This window comes from Amblyraja radiata, chromosome 8, assembly GCF_010909765.2.
Source record: "Amblyraja radiata isolate CabotCenter1 chromosome 8, sAmbRad1.1.pri, whole genome shotgun sequence".
Lineage (NCBI taxonomy): Eukaryota > Metazoa > Chordata > Chondrichthyes > Rajiformes > Rajidae > Amblyraja > Amblyraja radiata.
The window spans coordinates 48,501,823-48,515,230 of NC_045963.1; the positions used below are offsets into that span (position 1 = coordinate 48,501,823).

Consider the following 13,408-nt stretch of genomic DNA (forward strand, 5'->3'; position numbering starts at 1 on the left):
TTGTTTTTAATCTCTTACATAATTAACTACTTTAGGGCTAATTAGTAAATTACCTGAACCTGGGTCTTGGCGCTCTTTTTAAACTGTATTTCCCTGTCACTCACCTTCTTTCTCATGGACTTTCAAACCAATAGTCTCTTCTCTCTGCTTCTGCTTGTTGCTTCTCCGAGCTCCACATAAGGAGCTTATGAATTTATGAACGGTTATGATAAAGGAACTGCAGTGGAAGTATGGACTTTCAAATAGTCTTCACTAAAGTACAACGTAGAGGATGGTTTGTACTAAAGTGAGCAAGTATGAATCAAAGAGTGATGCCACAGGAGAGGGTTGGGGTCCATAGGGTAATTGCCTTAAAGCAAACTTGTCCAATTGGGTTGCCGTAGTGGCCACAGGTTGGCTCAGAAATATCACCTTATCTGCGGCTGAAAAGTAACTTGTTTTCATTCTTTCCTGTCCTAATGAAAGGTTCCAGACTAAAATGGTAACTGTCTCACTTTCCATGGATGCTGCCTGACCTACTGGGTATTTCCATTCATTATAATTGCCTTCATGTTGAGCATATGGCTGGGTTTCGGAGGGTGGCACTCTTAACTAAAAGTCAGAATGTCATGTCTTCAGATTTCTCTTGCATCTGAGGTTGATCTAAGCACAAAAGACAAGTGTCACTATACTACGGTGTTGAAGGGCTACTCAGGAAGTGTTGCACTGTCAAAGGGGCCATCTTTTGGTTGAGACTTTTTTAATTTATTTTATTTTTTTAATTATTTATTTCGAACAGAATAAAAGAATAAAAAGCAGACAAAAAAACAAAACAAGAATATTTATAAAGTGTCATAAACAATATCTATAAATAAATGAAATCGTATGTGTCCGAAAAGGAGCAGGAAGAAGCCAAAGCTTATTAATTCCCACCCCTTATTCAACTGCTTGTAATTATCTTATACAAATTTAGCAGCTATATGTACACCATATGTACACCAGCCACTATATGTACACCAAATTATTTACATTTATACACTAATCAAATATTTACAAAGCCACACAAAAAAGAAAAAAAGAAAAAGAAAAGAAAAAACCCTTATACTACACAGTATCTTAGTCACATATACAACCCATCACTCTATAATCACCCTTCCCAATACAATCAGTATAACAAATATCCCACTCACAATCACCTATCCTCATCCCAATATCCTTTTAAACAAGTGTTTTTGTACATCTTTTTAAACTGAATTATGCTTGTGCTAAGTTTTATCTCCTGTTCCAGACCATTCCACAAATTCACACCACAGATTGCTATGCACATACTTTTAAGAGTTGTTCTGACATTGAGTTTCTTTTAATTATGTTCCCCTCTCAAATTATACTTTAAAACAAAGAATAAAAGATCGCCTTGACCTGAGTTGAAAAAAATCCAGTGTCCTGGTCAACATTTCACCCTGAACCTATGTTTCTGGTCACTACAAGTGAAAGTCTGCCATTTGCAAATTAGCCTCTTTCTTTCCTATATTAAAAACAATAACTGTTCTTCACACTACATCACCAACTTTGTGACACCCTGAAAGTGAAGTCATGCGTTTCGGGAAATTAAACCAACTCAGGACGTAAACAGTGAATGGCAGGGCGCGGAGGAGTGTTGGACAATAGGGAGACCCAGGAGTACAAGTACATAGTACCCTTAAAATGACAGTACGGATAAACTGGGTGGTGAAGATATTGTATGGCATGCTACCTTCAATGGTCAGGGCATTGGGTCCAAGAGTTAGGACATCCTGTTTCAGTTGTACAAAATATTGGTGAGACTGCAAATGAACTATTGGACTATCTCATTGCCTAGTTATAGGAAGGGTGTGAATAACCTAGAGAGGGTGCAGAAAAAGATTCACAAAGATGTTCCCAGCACTGGAAGACGAGTTATAAGAAGAGACTGGAGCAAAGGAGGCTGGGCGGTGACCTTATAAAGATTTATAAGGGACATACTTAGGGTAGATAATCACAGTTTATATTTACAAAGTAGGAGTGTCTAAAACTGGAGGGCATAAGTTTAAGATGAGAGAGGATCTCATCCTAAACTTATGTCCTCTAGTTCTTGATTCCCCAATCCTGTGAAAAGACTATCTATATTCACCGCACCTGTGTCCCTCATGATTTTATACACAGTTACAAGATCGCCCTTCATTCTCCTGTGCTCCAAGGAATAAATTCCCAACTGCCAAACTCCACCTACTGTATGACCTCTCCCTATAACTCAGTTCCTCAGTCATGCCAACAATCACCTAATTTTCTCTGCACCCCTCACAGCTTAATTTCATCTTTCTGATAGCAGGCTCACCTCAACTAAACACAAAACTCCAAGTGCAGCATCACCAACATCTTGTACAACAGTGACATAACATTACAACATCCTCAGTGCCTTTCACTAATGAAGGCAAGTCTGCCTATAACCACCTACACCACCCTGTCCAGCTGTGGTAGCACATTCAAGTAATCAGGCACTTATACGTCATGGTGTCTCTATTCTAACCCACTCCCCAGGGCCCTACCATTCACCATGAAAGTCCTACCCTGGTTTGTTTTCCCAAAATGCAGTACCTCGTATTTTTCTGAATTAAACACCATTTGCCATTCCTCGGCTCACCTACCCAGGTAATCAAATTCCCACTGTAATTCTTGACAATCTTCGTCACTGTGTACGATACCACCTATTTGAATGTAATTTGCAAATTTACTAACCCTTCCTTGTATGTTATCATTCAAATTGTTGATATTGAAGACGAATAACAATGCACCCAGTACCAACCTCTGAGGCACACCACTAGTCAAGCAAGGTATTACACAAGCTAGATTATGAGTTTGTAAACCTAGCGGTCTCCACACCTTTGGACCCAATTCCAGAAAGATAAAAGGATAACCTTAAAGCATTATAGAAAGCTCGTGGCTGCCAATAAAACAATAAATGGAGCAAATAGAAACAGCGATGGAACATGACAAAAAGGAAATCTTTTAGTGGTTGTCCTTGGAAATAGAAATATATTCAATACAATCAAACAGTAATTAATGAAGGAATTTTTGTTAAAAGAGTCATAGAGTCACACAGCATGGAAATCGGCCCTTCGGCCCAACTTCGGCCCATCCAGGACAAGGGGTCACAGCTTAAGGATAGAGGGAAAATCCTTTAGGACCGAGATGAGAAAAACTTTTTTCACACAGAGAGTGGTGAATCTCTGGAACTCTCTGCCACAGAAGGTAGTTGAGGCCAGTTCATTGGCTATATTTAAGAGGGAGTTAGATGTGGCCCTTGTGGCTAAAGGGATCAGGGGGTATGGAGAGAAGGCAGGTACAGGATACGGAGTTGGATGATCAGCCATGATCATATTGAATGGCGGTGCAGGCTCGAAGGGCCGAATGGCCTACTCCTGCACCGAGTTTCTATGTTTCGATGTTTCCAAGCCTGTGCCAACCTAGATGCCCCAACTAAGCCAGTCCAATGTGCCTGCATTCGGCCTCTACCACTCTAAACCTGTCCTACCCATGTACCTGTCCATGCCTCTTTTAAATGCTGTGTAGTTCCTGCTTCAACACCCTCCCCTGGCAGCTCATTCCATATATCCACCATATATCTGAGTGAGTTAGGATGTTTGAGGACCTCAAGTTTACTTCATTGTGTTTGTGAATTATTCAACAGCCAACAGCTAATAGTTCTGTGATGGCTTTGAATTTTTAATCAAACGTTACCAAAGCAATTAGCTAGAAGTGGGCTTGACTGATGGACCCTCACAGGTCCTAACATGCTCTTATCCTAAGGTCACTAAGATGATTAAAAAACACATGCACACAGAATGTTTTCTCTTTTTATAGTAGATATATAAGAGTAGGCAGGTTTTACTCTATTGCTAGCTAGGCCATAGATTGAGTACAGCCCCCACTATACCGGAACAACATGTCTGCACTTTGAAGACATGGATAGGAAAGGTTTAAAGGGATGCAAGTCAAACGCAGGCAACTGGGACTAACATAGGTTGGCACCTTAGCTAACCTGGAAGAAGGGCTTCCTTCTGTGTTGTATAACTATACGACTCTGCAACACTGGAGCTGAGGAGATTTATGAAGATTTTTGATGGGATTGGAAAATTGTAGCTAAACTAGGGCTGTAATTGTTGGAAAGGCTAAGGGGAGACTTAGTGGCATTATGAATGGTCTACTTACCTCTGAAGAAGAGCTTAAAATAAGCAGGCACTAATTTGAAAAAGAATCAACAGCCAAAAGAAAATGCTTGAAAAAAAAGTGGAATGAGGCAGAAATAACATTTTCTCAGTGCTGACAAAGTGCCATCAACCTGAAATGTTCAAAGTGTATAAGTAGGATCTGCAGATGCTGGTTTAAACTGAAGATAGACACAAAAAGCTGGAGTAACTCAGTGGGAGAAGCAGCGGGACAGGCTGAAGAAGGGTCTCGACCCGAAAACGCCACCCATTCCTTCTCTCCAGAAGGTGGCAGGTGTAATGTTCTCTGTAAGGCCTATTGTGAGTAGCACAGAGAATTCACGTCCGTCATCGTGTAAGATAAGTTTAATCTGCAATGACTGAAACTTCCAGAAGGTCACTTGACCTCAGTCACGAAGCACAGGTACATTTACCAGCTTCTGCTTTTGGCCTCAAGGGGCACTGGCATTTACATCAGATATTACATTACATATACATCACAAATTCCATTCTAATATATTCAATGATAGGACATTACAAATACATCACATCTCCCCCTTCACTTTAATTACATCACATCTCCCCCTAACTTTAATTACATCACATCTCCCCCTAATATCCACATAAGGAGTTACACTAGACTCAATTAAGAGTGCTGCTGTTTTTTCACTTTAACCTCAAACTCTAGAAACTCTTAACAAAGGGCCTGTCTCGTTGCCTTTTGCTGTGACTGGGAGACTGGCTCCTGCATCGTGTCTTCTGGCAACTTGCCCCTTCTGGGAGACTATTTCTGGCTTCTGGGAGACTGACTCCTCTGTCCAGGTTTCTCACCTCTGGGAGACTGGCTACAGGTGGTCTATCCACAGCTACTCAGGGGCCTATCCACAGCTACTCAGGGGTCTATCCACGGTTACACAGGGGTCTATCCACGGTTATAGGGCTCTATCCTGGGCTACAGGGCTCTATCCTGGACTAAATCTCTGCCTGGTCTCGTAGACTTGCTCCATCTAGGAGGCGGACTCCCCCTTCAAACAAAAAAACATAGTCAATACTAAACAGCCAATACAAACTATTTTTGTTCTTTCAATTTCTTTTGTATATAAAAAAGGATTTATTGAAACTGTTGAATTACAAAAAACAGACACAAAACTAAGTTTGGCTTCGCTGAGAGAAAAAAAAAACTGCGGCAATCTTTTGTACAGATGAAATATTGACTAGGAATATAGTCACCCAAGATATGAGAGTAAAAGTCTGTACATTCACTGACATTTCGTTTTCCCCAGCCCTAGTTAACTTCACTGACTTCTCCAAGGTAAGAAAACACAATTCTGCATTAATATTATGCCCTCAACTGTATGAAAACATGCACATTCAACACTACATGCTTTACTTATTCTTCTGGATAAGGATGCTTGTAAAAAAAGTCATCAAAGTGTACAGCACAAGGGGAAAAATAAATTGCAGCGTTTCTTCTCTGTGAAATTCAGAATATATATTACAGACCAAAAAGTAGCACTGGGTGCTGGCAAACCAGGGTTCAAACGTAGTTTTGTTTTATTACAACGTGTATTACACTACCAACCGATCAATTAGGACTACAAGTTATGGTTCGATTCGTGATATAGTTTAAAACAACTGCTTGAACCGAACATGGCGGCGGCCATTACTCCCTCTGGGAGAAGCCTCGGGTCATCACGGAAGGCTACCTTCTCTCCGTCTCCCGGTGCAGCGCATGTTGCTGTCTCCACAGCCCGCCTGGCTGCTGCTAGGCCCCGCTGTTCCGCCTGTCGAGACCGTGTCCCGCTGCTCGGCTCGTCGTTGGCTCCACGGCTCGTCTCTGCTGCTGGTCCCGCTGCTCGGCTCGTCGAGACTGTGCCCCGCTGTAGGGGGCTTTTAGACCTGCTGGGTGAGTTCGGCCGCCACCGTGCTGCCCCGGACCACCACCCAAGCCCAAAGATTGGAGCCAGCGGCCGCGCGGCCATTACGGCCGCCGGAAAAAAAAGTGACAGAGTCGGGAAACTGCAAAGGAGATGGGAAAGAAGCAGTAAAAGAAAAAGAAAACTTCCAGAAGGTCACTTGACCTCAGTCACGAGGCACAGGTACATTTGCCAGCTTCTGCTTTTGGCCTCAAGGGGCACTGGCATTTACATTAGATATTACATTACATATACGTCACAAATTCCATTCTAATACATTCAATGATGGTACATTACAAATACATCACAGCAGGGATCTGGAACTCTGCCTGAAAAGGAAGCAAAAGGTGAAACATCCATCACATTTATTCTAACAACTGAAAGAACCATGACCTAGGGAGTTGCTGACCAAGTGCTCAATAGTGGAACCCATAAGCCCGAGTCATAAATCTCCTTTCCTCCTACTTCGTGAAAGCCATTAACCTAGAACTGTCCCTTAGGTCTGACAGATCATTAGATTGGGGATAGGGTTATGTTTTGTTGTTTTGAAGTCCGTGTATAAAATAAAGAATTCTGCAGGATGGACGACTGGTTTCACTGCGGGATCTAGTGTAATGTGGAAATCGTAGACATCAAAGCAACCAATGTTGTCATCAAAGGAATCAGGATACATTGCCATGAGATCATCTGTGTTTCTGATTGGAAATTGCTCAGTTTTCATCAATTTGGTGAGAAGATGATGAAGTGTCATTGATCTCACAGTGTAGAGATACTCTATGACGTTTAAGTCCTGATAGGCATGCAGTCCCAGAATTGCTGATCAAACAGAGCATTGAAGAGGCACCATTATCCCACACTTACTCTTGAAGAAATAGCTTCTTGATTAGCTGGACCCAAGGTGTTCACCAAATAAATCAGCATCACTCACAAAGAAGGTACAGTTAGCTTGCCATGTGTGTAAGTGATCAAAATCATTGCTAGCCGCCTTATTTTTCTGCCTCCAGAACCAGTTAGGATTGTTTTGTTCTGCTGTAGAACATCTTGACTTGGCATCCCTCTCTTGTCCACTTTGTCAGGATTCATCTGTCTGAAGATGTGGCGAGGCAAGATGTTGCTCTGTGCGCTGGTGTCAAACTTGCATCTCAGGTTAATCTTTGTGTTGGAAGGAACGGCAGATGCTGTTTTACACCGAAGACAGACACAAACAGCTGGAGTAACTCAGCGGGACAGGCAGCATCTCTGGATAGAAGGAATGGGTGACGTTTCTGGTCGAGACCCTTCTTCAGTCTGAGCATCAGGAAGAGGGAGTTGCAGAGATTAGGGAAGTGTAAGAGATCAAAAGCGATAAAGATCAAGGAAGATGTATAATAGATCCTTGTTAGCTCGGGGAAGATGGCAACAAAGCAAACAGAGATACAATGTTATCAGGGGGGCCGTCAGACTGGTCGGATAACTGGGATGAGGGAGGGATGGAGAAAGAGGGAAAGCAAGGATTACTTGGTGTTTAAATCCTTGTGTTGTTCTTCTGAATGCAGACATAAAAACATAGAAAATAGGTGCAGGAGTAGGCCATTCGGCCCTTCGAGCCTGCACCGCCATTCAATATGAGCATGGCTGATCATCCAACTCAGTATCCTGTACCTGCCTTCTCTCCATACCCCCTGATCCCTTTAGCCACAAGGGCCACTTTTGACATTTGTGAAGATCGCTTCATGATGATACTTATCATCCAAGTTATGAATTTGAATGGCCCCAACATTGAGCACAAGGAACAGCTCATCATGTTGTTCTTGTGAGTGCACATTCTATTCCTTTTCTTTTGGTTTGCTGTGGTTTGTGTCCACTCCGCAGACTGACTGCCATTGGTTCTACTTTCAGAACTTCCTACAAAGGATTCCAAAGGCTGGGCAGTTGGTTTTATCACTGAACCCTCATTGGTTTTATCACTGAGCCCATGTGATCTGCCGCAATTCCTGCACATTTGCTATTTAGTTTTGGTTGGTGTTTGAGACATCTTCTCAGATCTTGAATATTTCGCTCTGTACTGTGTATAGGCCTTCACTGCATCTACTTTCCTGTCTGTAAGAGTCTTTAGAGACATTTTTGCCTATTTGTAGCTTCATGCCCTTGTGCTATGTCAATGGTATCTGGAGGGTCAATTGCTCATCCCTACTGATGAGAAACTTCTAGACATCTTTGTGGATTGTGCCCCATATGAATTGGTCCAGCAACCTGTCATTCACCTGTTGTGTATCTCTGAAATTACATTTCCAGGCACATTATTCAAGTTTGGTAGGTAGTCATCCACAAATTCATCATTAGCTTGAGTTAGCCCTCGAAAAGTGTAGCGATGTATGCGATGATGGATCTTCGATTCGAGGTATTTTCCAAACTTAGCGAAGAGAACTTTTGCCTTCGCTCTATACTACTCTTGCTGAAATGTCCAACAGTTGTGCAACTCTAGTCCATTCTGTCCTGTCCAGAGAAGCAGGTAGCTAGCTTTCTCTCTCACTGTCATTCTTTAATACACTGTTGAACATCAGGCCATGTTTTTGTCTAAATACAAGATGCATGATACAATATACAAATAATGTATTAGCCAAGTATGTAAGAGCATACAAGGAACTTGATTTGCTATACAGTCATATCAAATAAGCATCAAGCCACACAACTACATAAAAATTAACATAAACTTAAAGTATTATCTTCTTCCCTTCTTTTCTGCTGCGGTCGGGGCAGTCAAACCATCCGCAGTTGGGGCAATCGATGCTCCCGCAGCCAGCAATCTATGCTCCTGCGTCGGGGAGATCGAAGGTCCCGCGATCGGGGCGGTCAAAGCTCCTGCGGTTGGAGCTCCCGAAGTCGATCCCTGACAAAGGGACCACCAGCTCCAGGATGTTAGGCCGCCGTGCGGACGGAGATATGATAGGGAAAAAGTCGCATCTCCGTCGAGGAAAGTGATTTTAAAAGTTTCCCCCACCCCTCACCTCCCACATAATACAAAACTAAAGATACAATAAACCATACATTAACAGCAAACTAAAAACAACAAAAGAAGAAAACGACGAAACTTACTGTTGGTGAGGTTGCCATTGTGCGGCGGCACCCGAGAATCTGGTGATAGCACTCATTATATTAGCTGCCTCCCAGTCTATTAGCGCTCTAGAATGGGCGTGTTTATTGCAGCCATGTCTGTTGCGATGCGCACAGCTTTGCCGTTCCAAATGTACGTAACCAGCAAAGAACAGATTCAATTATATATATATATATATATATACACACACACACACGTTTAAGTCTATAGTATGTTTGCTCACTTGTTTTCACAGGCATCTAGCAACAAAACAGATGCGGGTGTCCGCCCTCCCATGGTACGAAGCTTTTGCATTTTTCAGCTTGAAATTGTGCAATCTGGTGCATACTGTAGAGTCTTTTAACTTACAATACAATTCAATTTATTGTCATTTGGACCCCTTGAGGTCCAAACGAAATGCCGTTTCTGCAGCCATACATTACAAACAAATAGACCCAAGACACAACATATTTTACATAAACATCCATCACATTGCTGTGATGGAAGGCCAAAAAAACTTTTCTCTCCACTGCACTCTCCCCCCCCATGTCAAAGTCAAAGCCCCCGGCGGGCGATGGCGAATTGTCCCGTGGCCATTTAAGCCACGCCGGGTGATGCAAGGTCGCACACCGGGTCTTGGTGTTAGAGCCCCCGGCGCGCGCTCGCAGAGACCCGCAGCCATTCCAAGCCGCGCGGGGCGGTGATGTAAGGCCCCGCTCCAGGAGCTCTTCAACCCCGCAACTCGGGCGGGAGAAGTCGCCGTTGCGGGAGCCCTGAAAAGCGGTCTCCCTCCAGGGACCCGCGGGCTCCCGGTGTTACCGTCCGCCAACCCGCAGTTGCAGCCACCGAATCTCCGGGGGTCGGGCCGCAGCAGCGTCCACCACAGCTCCACCCGCTCTGGACTCGGCCAGCTCCGCGACGGTGAGGTGAGTAGTCGGCACCATAGCTCCCGGTTTTCCTGTTGGAGGCCGCTCCTCGTTGCAGCCCCAACGACAACGGAGACCCGACAAAGAAAAGGTCGGGTCTCCCGTGCAGGGAGAGATTTAAAAGTTACCCCCAACCCCCCCCACACCACCCCCCCCCCCCCCCCCCACACACATACCCCAACAAAAATAACAAAAACTACATTAAAACATAGACATAAAATAATAAAAACGCAGACGGACTGCAGAGGCCGCTGCAGACGAGAGTCGCGCCGCCTACCGGATCAACTTACACTTGAATGTAATATTTGTGCTTTAAATTGGATTAGCTATGAATAAGGTTAGGCTAAATTACATTCCTAATTACATTCCACAGTAGATCCAGGCTCTGATCAACAGGTGCAGCACATGAATGATCTGAGTGTATTCATGTATGGAAATCAGATTGTAATCAAGCACTTGGCCCATGTTGACTAACCTGGGTCTCACTGCACACCTGGTACTACTCCTGACCCTGACTCCAGTTGCATCCTTCTCTCATTCCTAACCCTGATTCCAGCCTTACACCTGGCCCCCTATTCTACTCTGATCATAGTTGCTAACCTGCTTAGGTTCCCAGTGCTGAACACTCCCATTGTCCCAGCTTTGACAGCATACCTAGTACTATTCCAGACCTTGACTCTGGATGCACACTTGGCCTTGCTCCTAAACCCTCTGCATTGACAATATATCTGGCCCACATATAAAGCCCCATATCTGACTCCCTGGACTTAACCTATTACGTTCAAGTCCACAGGTGCTTATCTAATGCAGTAATCTTTCATGGGACACTTCTGTGTAGTTATTCCCAGAGTCCTGCGCATGCTTATTCTTCTTGCAGGATCTCGACTGGAAACGTTAACCATCATTCTGCCTCCGCAGATGCTGCCTGACCCGCTGAGTTCCTCCAGCAAATTGATTTTTGCTCAGTGCTTATTCCTCAGAAATATTCAGGCAAAAGAACAGATTTTGCTGGTTAAAACTACCATTTGCGGAACTGTTGCAAACTTGCTCCTATTCTACAAATTTGACTCCACTTTAATAAAAAAAACCTAACTGTCAGGCACTGCCAGGAAGAATATTTAAACCTACGTAGTTACAAGCCACGCCTAACCACCTAATAACCGGGGGACTTTAGGGGAAGTAGTTATGATTCTCGGTTTGCAGATGGCTGTCACTGGAGGAATAATGTGTTAGTTAAACTGGCAAATATTTCCAACAAAGAATAAGACTGACCTAACTCCAGCACACGGACCAAAAGAGCGGCAGCTTCTGACTCACCTTAACCAACACTAACTGTTGCATAGCGAATGTGTTGAGAAAGGTCGCCATCAGGTACAGAAACATCACGGGTTCCACTGTGATGATGGTCCTCAGATTCATTCCAACGCTTTAAAGTGTCCAAAGAGGGCGAAGGCAAGGTGGGTGTTGGAAGCCACCTGCAGCCAGTCCCTGCATCGGGCCACGGGTAAATGGAGCTGGGGGTGGGACAGGTGAGTGATAGGACACAGGTGAGTGATAGGGGACAGGTGACTGATAGGACACAGGTGAGTGATAGGGTGTTCAAATAGTGAGTGATAGGGGACGGGGTGACCCACTGTCCGGCCCGGGATGGACCGTCATCCGCTGCCCGGAGCACCAATAGCAAAGTTCACGGCACTTTTGCTGACAACTTCACAGCCTTAACTTCCCTGAATGCATGGAGGAGGTTTTACTCTGCGGGGTGTACGTAATGCCTAGCACCAGTGCATTTGCGAGTCATATACTTCCTCTTAGTTCGAAAAGGTTCCACGTATATGAGGGAACTCAGTAGTGCCTTTCTTTTCTCGTTACCCCGAGTCAGAATTCAGGAACCTGTGCATATGTGTAACAGCGGCGAAAGTCCAATGTCAGTTTTAGTACTGACATTAATGTTAGTTGAAAATTAATCCCTTTTGAATGCACACACTCCCTGTGAAAGGCGTTACTATCTGCCTTATCACTCCTTTCATCACCGTGTAATAGTGTGTGTAGACAGAATTTGCGAACGTCTCTGTATGAAATGTTTAGGGAGAAAATGTAGATGCTTGTTTAAACCGAAGACAGACATAAAAGGCTGGAGTAACTCAGCGAGACAGGCAGCATCACTGGAGAAAAGGAAGAGGTGACGTTTCGGGTCGAGACCCTGCTTCAGACTGAGATTCAGGGAAAAGAGGAAAGGGGGATACAGGTTCCCCTGCATCCGCAGGAGATACAACACCTGCTCTCTCGACTCTGTCCAGGGATCCTGACCGTCCTTTCAGGTGAGGCAGTTTTCCACATGGAAGGGAAGGCTGCTGGAAGTGGGTGGAGGCGTTGAGCAGGCAGACCAGTATAAACCACAACCACGTATGCAAACTTCAGAATACATTTTAGTTGTTTTCCCTGTCCACCCAGTTGTGCCACTCCTTGTCTGGTTAATTATTTGTCCCCTGTGTTGGTATTCCTCTCTGCTCCATCACCTATCATACTTGTATTATTAAAAGGAAGTGGGCCAAACAATGGCAGATGGAATTTATCTCTGATAAGTGTAAGATGATGCATTTTGATAAGTCAAACTACGGCAGGACTTACACTGGCAAGGCTCCGGGGAGTGTTGTAGACCAGAGAGACCTGAATGTATAGACACACCGTTCTCTGATAATGGTGACTCGGGTAGACATGGTGGCAGTGCCGGATTAATGTATAAACTAAACAAGCTATAGCTTAGGGCCCCCACTTTCTAGGGGGTCCCCCGAAAAAATTGATGGGCCTCGAGGTCTAGGGGGGCCTCCGGCCAAGGCAGAACACCTACCGTTCAACTCTGGGCGGCCCCCCTCTCTATCTCTCTCTCTCTCCATCTCCCCCCGCTATCCGTGTCCGGGCCGCCGGGCTCCGCTCGCTCCTCATCCGCCGGCACGGCAGGCCGCTTTGCACATGCGCACAACCACGGCCAGCACATCATCGGCCGCCCTGCGCATGCGCACTGCAACGGCAACTGGTCGGCGCTGGGCACTTTCTCCCTCGCTTTGAATTGTGGGAGATTTGGCCGCCATGGCTGTCCGGTCGTTGGGGGCCTCACAAGTGGAACAGCTTAGGGCCTCTCTTCATCTAAATCCGGCACTGCAGGGTGGTGAAGTAGGCATCTGGCACACTTCCTTTCACCAGTAAGAGTATGAGTACAGGAACTGGGATGGCATGCTACATCTGTTCAAATGTTGATAGAAACATAGAAATTAGGTGCAGGAGTAGGCCATT

The 13,408-nt window shown here is 44.7% G+C and overlaps 1 protein-coding gene across 1 annotated transcript in view; it reads right to left on the bottom strand.

Moving 5' to 3' along the window:
- The window catches only part of LOC116976495 (solute carrier family 46 member 3-like), a 97,529-nt gene extending 85,960 nt beyond the window's left edge, over positions 1–11,569 (bottom strand). The window contains exon 1 of the mRNA XM_033026386.1: positions 11,435–11,569. Coding sequence (XP_032882277.1) covers positions 11,435–11,536 — 102 coding nt within the window. The 5' untranslated portion in view covers positions 11,537–11,569. The remainder of the gene's footprint in view (positions 1–11,434) is intronic.
- Between the last annotated feature and the right edge of the window lie 1,839 nt (positions 11,570–13,408).